Source organism: Cryptomeria japonica, chromosome 1 (assembly GCF_030272615.1).
Source record: "Cryptomeria japonica chromosome 1, Sugi_1.0, whole genome shotgun sequence".
Classification (NCBI taxonomy): domain Eukaryota; kingdom Viridiplantae; phylum Streptophyta; class Pinopsida; order Cupressales; family Cupressaceae; genus Cryptomeria; species Cryptomeria japonica.
In genome coordinates, this window is record NC_081405.1 from 710,907,300 (window position 1) to 710,920,464 (window position 13,165).

General features: G+C 34.9%; 2 protein-coding genes across 2 annotated transcripts; both read right to left on the reverse strand.

Moving 5' to 3' along the window:
• Window positions 1-415: 415 nt before the first annotated feature.
• On the reverse strand, window positions 416-6,306 carry LOC131062526 (pleiotropic drug resistance protein 1). Its single transcript, XM_057996217.2, has 17 exons — window positions 6,223-6,306; window positions 6,059-6,112; window positions 5,539-5,931; window positions 5,141-5,422; window positions 4,718-5,034; window positions 4,463-4,623; window positions 4,255-4,358; window positions 4,007-4,151; window positions 3,777-3,872; window positions 3,615-3,700; window positions 3,174-3,506; window positions 2,727-3,017; window positions 1,998-2,215; window positions 1,646-1,873; window positions 1,374-1,545; window positions 982-1,236; window positions 416-875 (listed from the first exon to the last, which is right to left on the reverse strand). Exons 2-17 carry the CDS (start codon window positions 6,101-6,103, stop codon window positions 603-605), a joined length of 3,399 nt encoding a protein of 1,132 aa, XP_057852200.1. The 5' UTR covers window positions 6,104-6,112; window positions 6,223-6,306; the 3' UTR covers window positions 416-602.
• A 47-nt stretch (window positions 6,307-6,353) lies between these two features.
• Window positions 6,354-8,016, reverse strand: LOC131062494 (pleiotropic drug resistance protein 1-like). The gene is made up of 5 exons (XM_057996156.1): window positions 7,670-8,016; window positions 7,253-7,373; window positions 6,852-6,940; window positions 6,670-6,754; window positions 6,354-6,563 (listed from the first exon to the last, which is right to left on the reverse strand). The coding sequence occupies exons 1-5, from the start codon at window positions 8,014-8,016 to the stop codon at window positions 6,354-6,356; spliced, it is 852 nt and encodes a 283-aa protein (XP_057852139.1).
• Window positions 8,017-13,165: the final 5,149 nt, after the last annotated feature.

The window sequence follows — 13,165 nt, forward strand, 5'->3', positions numbered from 1 at the left end:
ATATATATATATATATATATATATATATATATATATATATATTCGGGATAGGATTTTAATGGATTGTCTTAATCTTGTGTGACTAAATGAGATAAATATAAATGAAAGCAATGTCTATTTATCAATGATAAAGTTATATTGCGTGATTCTATTTTATGGTTGTGATGCTTTACTTGTTTTTAATTGATATTTTCTTTTCAATTATTACAAAATTAGTTTGTTCAATTTATATGTATCATTTAATATAATAATACATGTTAGATCAATTATCATTGAAAGAAAAAGACTAAAAAAATTGGATTAAATTAAAAAATGATTAAATACATATGTTCAAAATATTTATATTAAGATGGGTGATAATACAACATAATATCAATATTGAAAGATATGTAGAAGCAATAATTTCGCTGGGACTTCCATTTTCTCTTTCTTTTGGTAAGCAATAAACATGTATCTTTCAATAAAATTTCCTTTTTTCCTAAGGAAACTCTATTATGGTAGTGTTCAAATGGAATGGAATGACAAAATACAAATAAGTATGATATTTTTTGTTTCAATATAATATTGGCATAGGGAATGGGATTCAGATGGCTCATGGGTGGTCATCTAGATTGAAAATTTATATTTCGGATGGCCCAAGTGAAGACAAAGGCAAAGAGAAGTACAAAACCCACAATGACAATTGCTGTAGGACCCAGGAAGTCATGCTTAAATCCAAAGTAGCTCTCTAAGAAAAGGCCTAATGGTTGTTGTTCATTGCTTCCAGCTTTGGTCATGAGAATGGTGACGTCACCATATTGAGATGTGATCAGTCCATACATAGTCCACGCATAGGGGCATGCCCAATAGTACCATCTCCACCACACTGGGATTTTCTGCATTCAATTCTCATATATTCAACAACAATTCTCCTATAATAACAGGAACAAAGTTAAAAGAAATAACCATGGAGGTTGCCAATATCATATGTCAAGTACTTACGAGGCGTGGAATAAAAAACCCAGAGAAAAGCATCCAAATTCCATAGAAGCCTGAGGAGACAATTGCAGCAATGGTGGCATTTGGAGTGAGAGCTACTGTCATCATCCCATAATATGTGTGGTACAAGAAGGTGAAAAACATGAAAAAGAAGAACCAAAAGAATTTGGTGGTGACCCAATCGAAATCGATCATTCCATACACTATTAAACCATAGATCACTGACTGGAGAAATACGTAAGGGATCTCAATCAATATCTGCAACATGAAGCCCATTAAATTTATCTCTCATGAATATCATTAAGAAACTTGAGAAATGTTTTTTTCATCTAATATTCTCTACCAAAGGATTGCTGTATAGACTTCATTGGAGAGACAGAGTGATTATTCCTTACTTGAGCGAAAGCATAAGGAAGAGGTGAGTACATTCCTGCTGCTTTTTCTCGATAGAAAACAGTTCTTTCAACTTCGACCACAGGTTGAATAGAAGTTGCATTGTTTGATCCAATGAACAAAGTTGCAGCAAACATTGATCCCATTGCATTGAACACATCTTGTTGCTTTTCTCTACATATGTTTATCATGGCCCAAATCAACTTCCATGTAAAAATCAATATCGAGTTTTAAAATTGCAACCATGATAACAACACAAGTGTATGCAACTTACATCTTACTCCCCATTTTCCAGAAGATAGTGCCAAACAACAAAGCACTGATCAGAGTGAAGAAGAATCTAACAACGTTATATTGCGGATTTCTCCAGTATGACAAATGTTGCTTCCATAGACATGCTACTACTTGAGTAGGAAAAGACTGCGAAAATTGTGACTCGTAATATAAATCTTGGGAGCCTGGAGCAGGTGTGCTAATTTCCTTTATAACAGCTTGGTTTTGTCTGCACCCATTAAAATTTGGATTCCAGTTGAAAATTTGTTTTGTGTTTATAGGATCTTATACCTAGATTCTATTTTTGTTTTTAATTCAACTGAATGAATAAAATTTCATAACAGAGCTCTTACTGGTAGAGGGACGAAGATCGATAAATTTCTGCAAAATCTATTCCCAAACGCATTTCTGCATCTTCAGAGGTTGCCTCAAGCATCCACGTTGCAGGGTTGTATCCTGGTGTGATGTGGGGAACTCCATTTGTTGACTGGAAGTAGTCAATGAGAGACTGAGAGTGGCGACCAAGAGGTCCCACATATATCATCTGCCCTCCACGCTTCATCAACACAAGCTGCACATATCCACATTCATTTAATTGTCTAATAAAGTGAGAGAAGTTGGATTAGGGTTATTAGAGGAGAGGATCTATACTTGAGTATCTTAATTTTGAATTTTTTTAAATTTTATGTGGAAGTTTTAAATCATTCTTTATTTTTCACAGCAGTTTATTTGGCAAATCTTTTGTTTATAACTAAGGTTTGAAGGCCGCATCATCATGCTCTTTGTCAAGGTGTTCAAAAAGACCAAAAAAAAGGTGAGGTTCATACTTGTGCACTAAGTCATGTTTTATTGATACATTGATGTAGATTTGTTGCTCTTTAGATCTAAGGAATACATTTCATTCTATTATGGATAGTCATCATCAACACTAACAATTTTAAAATTGTAACTATTGGTACAGTAATGTGAAAAATATTAGACATTAAATCAATAAATAAACTATTGGAACACCCTCATTTACTAAGTCCTCTCCCCTATAATATATCTATATAATATATCTATAATTTAGATAGAATACCCACCTCATCAAAGGCTTCAAAAATATCAATGCTAGGTTGGTGAATGGTGCAGACAACAGTTCTTCCTGTATCCACAGTGTTTCGCACAGTTCTCATAACAATGGCAGCGGCTCTCGCATCCAAACCTGATGTTGGCTCGTCCATGAAAATGATGGAAGGATTTGCCACCAATTCAACTGCAATTGTTAGTCTCTTGCGTTGCTCTGTGGAAAGACCGTTCACTCCAGGGAGCCCAACAAGTGATTCTCTCAGATTGTTTAACTCAACCAGCTCCATCACTTCATCTACAAACATCTACAATATACACTTCAAAATCATTCTCACTTTCTACAGGACTTTAAACTTCATTTTATATAGCCTCACCAACATTATTTATTGACTCAGAAATTTAGTGATGGAGGAGGAAATAGTACAGAGTGCAATTACAAATTGTACATGTTATATATATACCTTTCTTGTTTGAGGATCGACCTCCTTTGGAAGGCGAAGCCAAGCAGAATAAACCAGGGACTCGTAAACTGTAACATTGGGGGAATGGATATCATTCTGCTCACAGTAACCAGAAATGCGAGCAAAAGTCTCTTGTTGTTTTGGATAGCCGGAGATAGTGATGGATCCTTCAATGTATCCCCTTGTTTTCCTTCCGGAAAGAACATCCATTAATGTAGTCTTCCCAGCCCCACTCACCCCCATCAAACAAGTGAGCACACCAGGCCGAAAGGACCCACTCACTTCACGCAGTAGCTGGAGTCTATCCTCTGTAACTCCCTGCTGCTTCATTTCCTACATTTATATCATATCCAACAACACAGTTTCTCTTTTGAATATCAATAGTTTTAGCCAAGGAGTAGAATACAATATAATTGAGGGATGGCAGGAGAGAGAGCATACTACTGGCATGTCCACGAAGTAATTGACATTATCAAATGCCATTGTCAGAGGTTGGAAAGGCAGTACCATTCCCTTTTTTACTACAACTGTGAACATCACAATACAAATTTGATTCAGACAAATAAAAAGCTTATATCCTTCACAAAACTGAAACAAACTTACTTCCAACTGAGGAAGTTTCTTCTGAAGTCTGTGTACTTTCCCCCATTCTATCTGCATGGTTTTCTTCCGGAATCGATGCTTGAGGTCTCCCAAAAGCTTAACAAGAGAAAATCATGTATGTTATTTCATGTACACATAGATCGTCATTCTCTTGAATTATTTGAATTCCCCATTAGTTACCTAATTAAATTTAGATAAAGTGGTAGGGGGGATCGCAAAATTCAACTTACGGTCTAAATATGCCAGTGCCAGGGTGTAGAGCAAATTAAAAATAATAGAATATCCTGCCAGTACTCCAAGGGTCATCCAATACCAGTAGCTTTCAGCAAATAATCCACGAGATTTCAATAATACTGTACCAATGTGGTTTCCTGGCTGCAAAAATAACCAACATAACATTATCATAAAATTTTAACAGCACTACACAAACATCAATGATCCTGGATTGCACAAATTTAAATTCACTTCCGATCCTAACCTTTTGCCAACGGCTTGATAGAAATTCATTCACTGCAATAGCATTTTGAGCATACATGAGAGGAGATGTCCAATAACCCCATATCCACCAGGGCTTAATATCATCTGCAAACATAAAATCCGCAAGGAATGTTAAATTATTTCAAGTCTAGATTACATCCTAATGTTATTTATATGTCAAGTGATACTCTATTGAGATGGTATGGCACCTCTGGATACAACGAATCCGCCAAGAACTAATACAATCAGAAGTGAAAATGTTCCAAATGTGTTTGCCACAAGCGGACTTCGTCCAACTGCAGCAATGAAACGAAAAAGCGACAGAGACATTTGGTGGAGGATGAGTAAAAGTAAAAACTGTCGAAAAAACCTGCATCAGGAATTTGGAAATGGAGTCATCACATTTATGTTGGATCAAGAATTGATGGCACCACCATAACGAAATGAATGGTCAAATCCAATACCTGTTTGGATTTGGGGCAAAGCCAATGGTATAGTAGGTGAGAATGACCCAGATGGAAGACTCCATGATTGACAGAGGGACTCTCATAACCCATGTAGGAAGTGAATAAGCCCAGGCAGGATACAGCTTGGAATCTCTCTGCTTGTAGAACACAGGAAGCCGAGCCATGGTCATAGCCAGCTCTACAAAGCCATTGAACATTATGTTAAGCAATGCAAAAAACAGAGCACCGAAGTAAATTGACCCGTCGGCTACATTTCTATCATGCATTTCTGTGCGGAAGAAAACCGTGAGCGTAATCAAGGCAGTGCTTGTAATCTGTCATCAAAATCGCAAAACATCAAGACAATTTAGGGAAAAATTATGATACTCTGCCCAAGACTAATGTATGCTGACAAATACAGTAATAACCCAATGGACTTACTTGGAATAGCTTAAATATGTAAATGAAGGAGCTTCTCTTCATCAGCAAAATCTCTCTGTCAATACAGGCCTTAAAAAGCTCCTTTTTGCCCAAACCATACTCTTCAGTTGTAAGAGCTCCGGGATGGCTTTTACTTTTATCATATGGAATGGCTAGTTGCGAGTATAGCTCTTCACCAACTTTAAAGGATTGAAATGCATCTGCAAACTCCTTCACACTGACGTAGTGGTATACTTCGCCTTTTCTAACCCAATACTGCTCTTGATCTTTTCTAGATGTCACCTGTTAATGGTAGGTATGACAAAAAATAGTAAAATTCTCTCTGAATTTATTCAAGTTAAAATAAAATATAGCAGGCAAGGAGTAGGAGAAGAAGAAGATGATGATGATGAATATACCTCTTGTAGGAAATCTGCAACACCTTTTCTTTCAGGGCAAGCAAAACCCATAGACTCGAAGAATTGTACGACTGACTCTCGGGGGCCCTGGTATAGAATTCGCTCCTCTGAAAGTAAGATGATATCGTCGAAGAGATCATAAGTTTCAGGAGCAGGTTGCAGGAGCGAAACCACCATTGTTGAATTGTACACGTGAACACTTTGTTTCAAGCATTGCACAATCTGAAATGTTGTAGAGCTGTCTAGACCAGTTGAGATCTCGTCCATAAAAAATGCCTTTGCAGGTCCAACGAGTATCTCCCCAGTTGTCACTCTTTTCTTTTGACCTCCAGATATCCCTCTTGTCATATCGTCTCCAACCAACGTATCCCCACATATCTCTAACCCTAAAATCTGCCCATAATCACAATCATCCCTTAATTCTGGTTATTCCACGAAATGGGATCGTTATATAAGGCACACATACTTGTTTGTAGGAGCCTATTGAGCTACAATTTTCGTTCAATATAAATCATCTCACCTTCAAAACATAGTCTGTTAGCATATTGGACTTCTGTCCCTCCATAGCTGCAGCCTACAGGAAAAGACATTCAAAGACCCCTTGTAAAATTACAGAGAATTATTATTATCATAGGCACATATGTAAGTGAAATTAAAGTATCATGACTTGCTCTGTTATAGTACCTTGGTGAAGAGATCAATATCAGCGTCTGGTTTGATCCCCTGCTCCTTTTCTCGTCTTGAAAGTTCACATAGCACATCTACAACCAATATATTCCTTCCTCTTAAGACCCTCTTTTTCTGCTACCCAATTATTATAGTAATACTAGTTTGATTACTATTGGGTAAATAAAGCCATAGTTACCGTATCTTTCACCTACTCCTTGGCATCGAGCAGAGAAGTCAAGTGTCTCCCGCACAGTCATTTCTCCAATGTGCAAATCGTGCTGACTAACATAAGCAGATGTTCTCTGAGCAACGAATTCATCCATCCTATGCCCATTGTACGTTACTTCTCCCCTCACCTGAAACATTCTCATCATTTGAGTCAATTCATTTATACAGTTTTGGGTTTATAAATGGTAATCTTAAGAAAGACAAAAGAGGCTCAAGCTAGACAGATTGACTGACTCTTAGTGCCGAGTCCAGTTTCCCTGAAAGACCTAATAGCAGCGTAGTCTTTCCAGAACCAGGCGGACCCAGAAGCAGTGTCATTCTGCACAATGTCAATTCATTAATGCCCTGAAGCTCTACTGATACGTTTTTTAACAAGATATATTGCAATAATGGGTACTTCAATTTGTTATCTTCACCTGCCAGGCTTTATGATACCGCTGACATCTCTTAATATCGTCATGGTTTTCTTACTGCTCTTATACAAATGAAGGGACTCCAAAAGACTCTAACAAAGAGAGAACCAGAAAAAGACAACCATCAGATATAAACTAAATTAATATACAGTGAGTAGAGAGAAAATCAATAATATAGATTTATTAGTGTTTTCAGAATCTATTATGTTGACAATATACTGTTTTTTAAATTTGATTGTGTGAAAGCTTTTCATTCGGATCACACTCAGTGATCCATCATCAGGATGAAAGAGTGTAAAAGGAGTGTGATCTGAAATGTCAATGCAAAAGCTCTCACACAATCGAATCTAGAAACACCAGATCGTCAATATGAATTTATTCATTGAAATGTGTTTGGTCAATACCTCAGCCATATTAACTGTATGGTTTAAAAGCGTAGGCAATGCCCTGCTTCCAATGTATGCATCGACTTCCACATTAAGATTCTCAAAACGGACCTCTATCTCAGACAAAGTAATTCCCACCCTGATTACAAAAAGAAAACTGATTATAACCACATCTTGTACTCGCTATTTATTTAACATTGAAAGAGATACAAAATCAAAACACATTTAAATTGTTATATTGATTCAAGAGATTGCAAGTACTTCTTGATCAAATGATCAAAGATCAGATTAACTAATAATGAATGAATTACAATTGCCTCATTATAAGAAAGTCTCACATACATTACATTAAAAGACTTCAACTCATCATCATGCAAAATTACACTATTAAAAATAAAGAAAAAACTTGTAAAAGAAAAGTACCAGTTTCAGTACCTGTCAAACCTTTCCCTAAGTTTATGCAAAAAGGGCCCGTTGTCTTGGTCAGCAGCCTTGACAAGCCTGTCAATCAGTTTTCGTCGTGTCCCTAGAGCCATATTTCTGACATCTACTTGGTGAAGAAGCTCATCTGTTCCCTCAGACTGTTTAAGAAGGGATGTTCTTATGCGATCATATGTGGGAAGCCTCTCTATAGCTGCCCATTTGAGTGCCTCCTCCTCATCCTCTTTCTGTTGATGTTGAGACCCAAAAACACTGCCTGATCTTCCAAACATTCTGGTACTCCCAGAACGCAGGCTTCCAGTCCATGTCAAAAAACCCTCTGAAGCTATAGGACCAGCCATTCTGCTACACTTAGCTTCACACTCACACTCACCTCCTATATAATTTCTACCTTCCTATCCAGTTAAACTCAAGTTTCAATGCCAAAATACTTCATAGGACCACATAAGAATGGTAACATAGTGACCCACATTTCAAAAGAATTGAAGAACACACAGAGTTGATGTTTTGTTGCAACTTTTGATGAACAACTTCTGTTAAGGCCCTGCAAATAGAATTGCAACTATAGCGCAGTGAGATAAGAGGAATGGAGGATTATAAAGAGAGAGTCATGGATTGGACAACCATTCCAGAAGGTGGTGATCGATGGTTCCAAGAAAAATGTGCATTCACAATGTCCACCATTTAAAACAATACAGACGATCTTTTGAAAGTTTTCTCCATCTGAAATCCAATTTGGAACTCAACCACCATCACTAAATCCCAAGAAAAATCGGCTAAGCATCTCATACAATGAAAGTAGCACCAAAAGTATCAACACTGTATCTCTCTTCAGACTAAGACATTCGAGGATTGTCAACAAACAGCCTATAATTTGTAATCTGCCGAATATCTTGTCTGTGTCGATTGTTGTTTGGAATAGACTTCAAATGTAGGCAAATCAACGGTCAATGTCTTTTTGTTTGTGATTCAATTATGGATTTAGGTGGGCAAAACATTAATTTATCCAAAATAAGATTTATTTGGTTGGAACTATATAGATTTCTATCTTCTTTAATTTTTACTCCAAATGAAAAAAAGACAAAGCATACGGTGAGAATGATATTATTGTCAACTTTTGTTAAAAATCAATTTAAAAACATTAATTAAAGGTTTTAGAAATATTTAGTAATGATTTAAAAATTTGAAATGTATAATTTTTTTTTGATTAATAATGGGTCAATGACTCATAAATACCTTTCCCACTTTGAGGGATTTGAACTTGTGACTTTCTTTCACAAGCACAAGTTTTCCACCACTAGGCTAACTCAGGCTCTACAAACTTAAAATGTATAATTAGTATAGATTTTTTAAATGTATTTATTTTTAAAATGTCAAGAAATATCAACTTCAAGACTAAATTTAACACATAAGTTAGATAAACATCTTTAAACTTACTTTATTTTCTAAAATATATAAATTTTCCAAAATGACAAGTATACTTTATAGTTGAATGAAAATAAATCATTGCTTTAACAAGATATTTTATTTTTCTATATGAATATTAAATATTAATATATGTTTAAAAACTATAAACTATATATATATATATATATATATAAAAAGCTATTTTATTTTAGTTACTATATACATATATAGAAACATAAACTTTGTTTTTAGTATATACTTGTTTAAATTTTTTATATATCTTTAATTTTTACTTTAGGAAAAAATTCACTTTGAAAAAGTGTTGTAAATTGTATATATGTATAAATCACTTTTTTACAATCTCATTTGTAGGCATCAATATGAATTTTAATTTTTGATATTTAATATTAAAAATTAAATGTTGACTCTAAATGATTCTTTCGTTTCCACACTTCTGACTCAACTACCATTCAAACTCAAGTAAATAAAAATATAATTTGTATATATACATCATAACACTAGGTAAAAATTTAGGATCATGTCACTAGAGAACCACACATTGGGAAGGCTTCAAAGTTGAAGGAGGATCAATGACCACCCAAGTGTAGAGAAATAAAGTGATTCTAGACTAAGTTAGGGCTTGACAAAGCAAGAAAATTGACAATACAATTAAACCCAAGATCTATAAGAGTTGAGTTGATATAGTAAATGAGAGGTTAGAATGTTCCTAGCTCTTTTTATATCATATTGTTGATGTTGCTATTTTGACTATGCCAAACACTAGACAATTGAATCTACGATCTAGAAGTGGATCTTTGCTACACACTTTGTCACATATATGCCTTTGACACATGTTGTAAATTAATGGACATCACTACATGTGATTCATCTAAAAATGGAATGATTTTTTCCTCTAGTATTGGGAAGAACTCCAAAATTTGTAAATGATAAGTATTTTAGGACTCAGTGGTGAAAAGAAGTAGCTTGGGGAGTCTAAGTATGAAACTTTCTTTGGCTCTTAGTTAGACCCCTTTTATAGTTTCACAAGATTGGAAAGCATGCTAAACATGTAGATGCATAATGTCTAAAGTGTAATATTTGTCAATTCTAATGTGATTCCTATCATGCAACTTTGAGGGAGCAACCTCCTAATCCACTTCAAGGGGGATACCTCCAATATTCTTCAATAAGAACTCAATACTCCAAACTATTAATAGTAACTAACCTATACCTCCTATATATGCCATACTTACTCCTTGGATGTCACCTAGACCAACTTACACGCGCGCGCACACACACACACACACACACACAGTAAGAGCCCCAATTTCTGTAGAAGAACACTTAAGAAGCTTTTCACTGATTTGTTTACGGAAGTGTCTCAATATACCAATGTAAGGATTCACTATTCAAATGGCTAATTATTCTTCTTCACTATAAAAAAAAAGATGCTTATGTGGTGGGTTGTAAACATCTATCGTCTACTGATTGTAGTGCATGCATAACAAGCACATTTGATATGAGTTTCAAAACTTATCTGGAAGCTCACTTTTACACATATAGTTGCATTGTTTGTTACTTATCAACAAAATTGGGTAGTTCAACATCAAAAGAACCGTCCATGATATGGTCTTTAGGCATTACTTTTCATGTAATAGTTTTGTTAACACAAACCAGCTGCCACTACTCTAAGGACGGGACAGAGATAGGCGAGATACTAAAAGTTTGAATGGTTAGTGAGAACATCAATGGAGAGGTTAGGGTGTCAATCAAGGGTTGAGCCTCCTACAAGACAATAATTTAGCCCTGGACACAATCGACCACAAGGTGAGTAAACCATCAAGAGTGGGAGTCAAACCCTCCCCAACGGAGTCACCAGTTTTGTTAACACAGACTAGATGCCACTACACTAAAAGTTTGAACTAATAGTGAGAGTACCACCAAAAAAGTTAGGGTGTCAAAGAAGGTTGAGGATCACATGCGACAACTAGTTCCATGTTTGGATCTTATATGACTAAGATTATCTTATTACTTGATGATGTGTCTGCAATGCTCAGATCCAAAATGTAACATTTTGTTCCAAGTGAATGAAGTTGTTAGGCGACACCCTTATACTGTTCTCCTCTTTGATGAAATTGAGAAGGCTTATCCTCATATCTTCAATATGATGCTTCAAATTCTTAAAGAAGAAAGATTTACAAATAGCAAAGTTAGGACCATGGACTTGAATATCCTTTTGATCATGACTTGATTCCTTTTACAATTTGAAGAAGAAGAAGATAATAGCTACACAAGAATCAAAAGTCTTGTCTAGGAAGAGTTGAAGGCATATGTTCGCCTTGAGTTCTTCAATCAAGTAGATGAAACAATTTTTTTAGACAGGTCAACCAAACCTTTGAAAAGCCCAAAATCTGTAAAAGGCATGAATCTCACACTGGCATGGACCATAGCACAAGGCATTGACCTCATAAGTAGCCCATAACCAATTTTTCTAAGAATTTTTAGACAATAGTGTTTTGATTAAATATTGTAGGCAACATATTATATAGGAGTCCAATTAGAGATTTCTAGACTTGTTATTTATGATTGACCAATAATGTCAAACACACAAATGGAAAGATAGTAGAGGCAAAATAACACATTAAAATGAGTTACCACCAACTATGTATATTAATCATTTTTTAGGGATAAAGGGACTCATAAAGTAATTGTATGAACTACTTTATTGTTTATTTACTTTCTACATTTTAGTAAAAATAAATTATGTTGTAGATTGGTTGAATAGTTTTTATTAATTATGATATTGTAATGGGTTCTAACTTTATTCATTTTGATGTGGATATGAGTACAATAGATGAGTGAAGGGGGTTTATTTTGTATGTTAACTTAGATTCATCCCTTCATATGATGGTGAAGATGAGAAAGGAGTTATTAGTGGATCTTAGGGTTCCACAATATACTAATGTCTTTGCTCTTATTTGGCACGTGTTTACAATTATCTCGGCTAATAAATAGATAGAGAATATTAGGTTACAAGGAGAGAATACAATTTTGATGATACTATGTAGACAAGAAGAGATCTCAACATAGGTGGAACCAAAACAAGATATTTGTACTCAATCTCACATAGGCCTTAGCCAAAATCTCACTTTTTTTATGATAAACTTGATTTAGAAAAGTTTCTAATTGTTCACATAGATAGTTTAGATCTAGTTCTTTGTGATGTATTTATTTATTTATTGATGGATGAATAAATATCTAGATATGTAAGATGTATGGATATGTATGTATAGATACATTGGAAGATGTATGATTTTATAACACACGTTTATATGTATACATAATTTATTTGGTAACAATTCTCTTTTATGATTTTTACAATAAGAGAGTTGCAAGTTTAACTATGATACCATCCCATAGATGAGAGTTGCGAGATGCAATATGTAAAAGGGAATAACATGATTGAAAAAGGTGGAGGGGGAGATCCAAAATTAGATCACACCAAATAAAATTTTGATTAGAGTACAAACTAGTTATAAACTATTCTAACATCTAGATCAAGCATTTTATCTTTATACATGTTTCCCTAGAATTAGATCTTAGATGGCCAATACATTGGATCAAGGAGAATAGAGAAAATCCCCCAAAAAAGTAGTTTTTTAAGAAAGGAAGACATATAATGATTTCTCATTTATTATAATTTCCATTCTTTCATTTTCTCATTTTATTTTTTTTCACTTTTTTTTGTCTTTTAAATTGGGGTACCCTAAACCTAGCCCCATGAAATCATGAAGAACCAAGGGATCACCACTTAAGGCTAGGTATGAATAGGTGAATAAGGTTACTCCATGCCTTTATCCTTGACCCCATACATTTAGGAGAAAGTGAGGGCTCACCACCAAGATCAATGATGAGAGGTTCTTAGTAGAACTAACTTCAATTGAAATAAGCATATTTTATTTCTTGAGACATTTACCATTGATGAAGATTGGAAATAATTAAGAAGATATATTTGTTACGTTCCACATAGTATCATAGACCTAGATACTCAATTAGAGAAAACTGAGTAGAAGCTAGTATAGA

Bases quoted from the DNA above. Each gene is read 5' to 3' on its own strand.
- LOC131062494 (XM_057996156.1), bottom strand. From the start codon at position 8,016: ATGGCTGGTCCTATAGCTTCAGAGGGTTTTTTGACATGGACTGGAAGC. The intron at 7,374-7,669 runs GTACTGAAACTG...TTTTGTAATCAG, and splicing joins CTTAGGGAAAGGTTTGACAG to GGTGGGAATTACTTTGTCTG. The intron at 6,564-6,669 runs GTCAGTCAATCT...AGAATGTTTCAG, and splicing joins AACTGGACTCGGCACTAAGA to GTGAGGGGAGAAGTAACGTA.
- LOC131062526 (XM_057996217.2), bottom strand. From the start codon at position 6,103: ATGGAGGGACAGAAGTCCAATATGCTAACAGACTATGTTTTGAAG. The intron at 3,873-4,006 runs GTAAGTTGAATT...TCTCTTGTTAAG, and splicing joins GGCACTGGCATATTTAGACC to CTTTTGGGAGACCTCAAGCA. The intron at 3,507-3,614 runs GTATGCTCTCTC...ATATAAATGTAG, and splicing joins ACTTCGTGGACATGCCAGTA to GAAATGAAGCAGCAGGGAGT.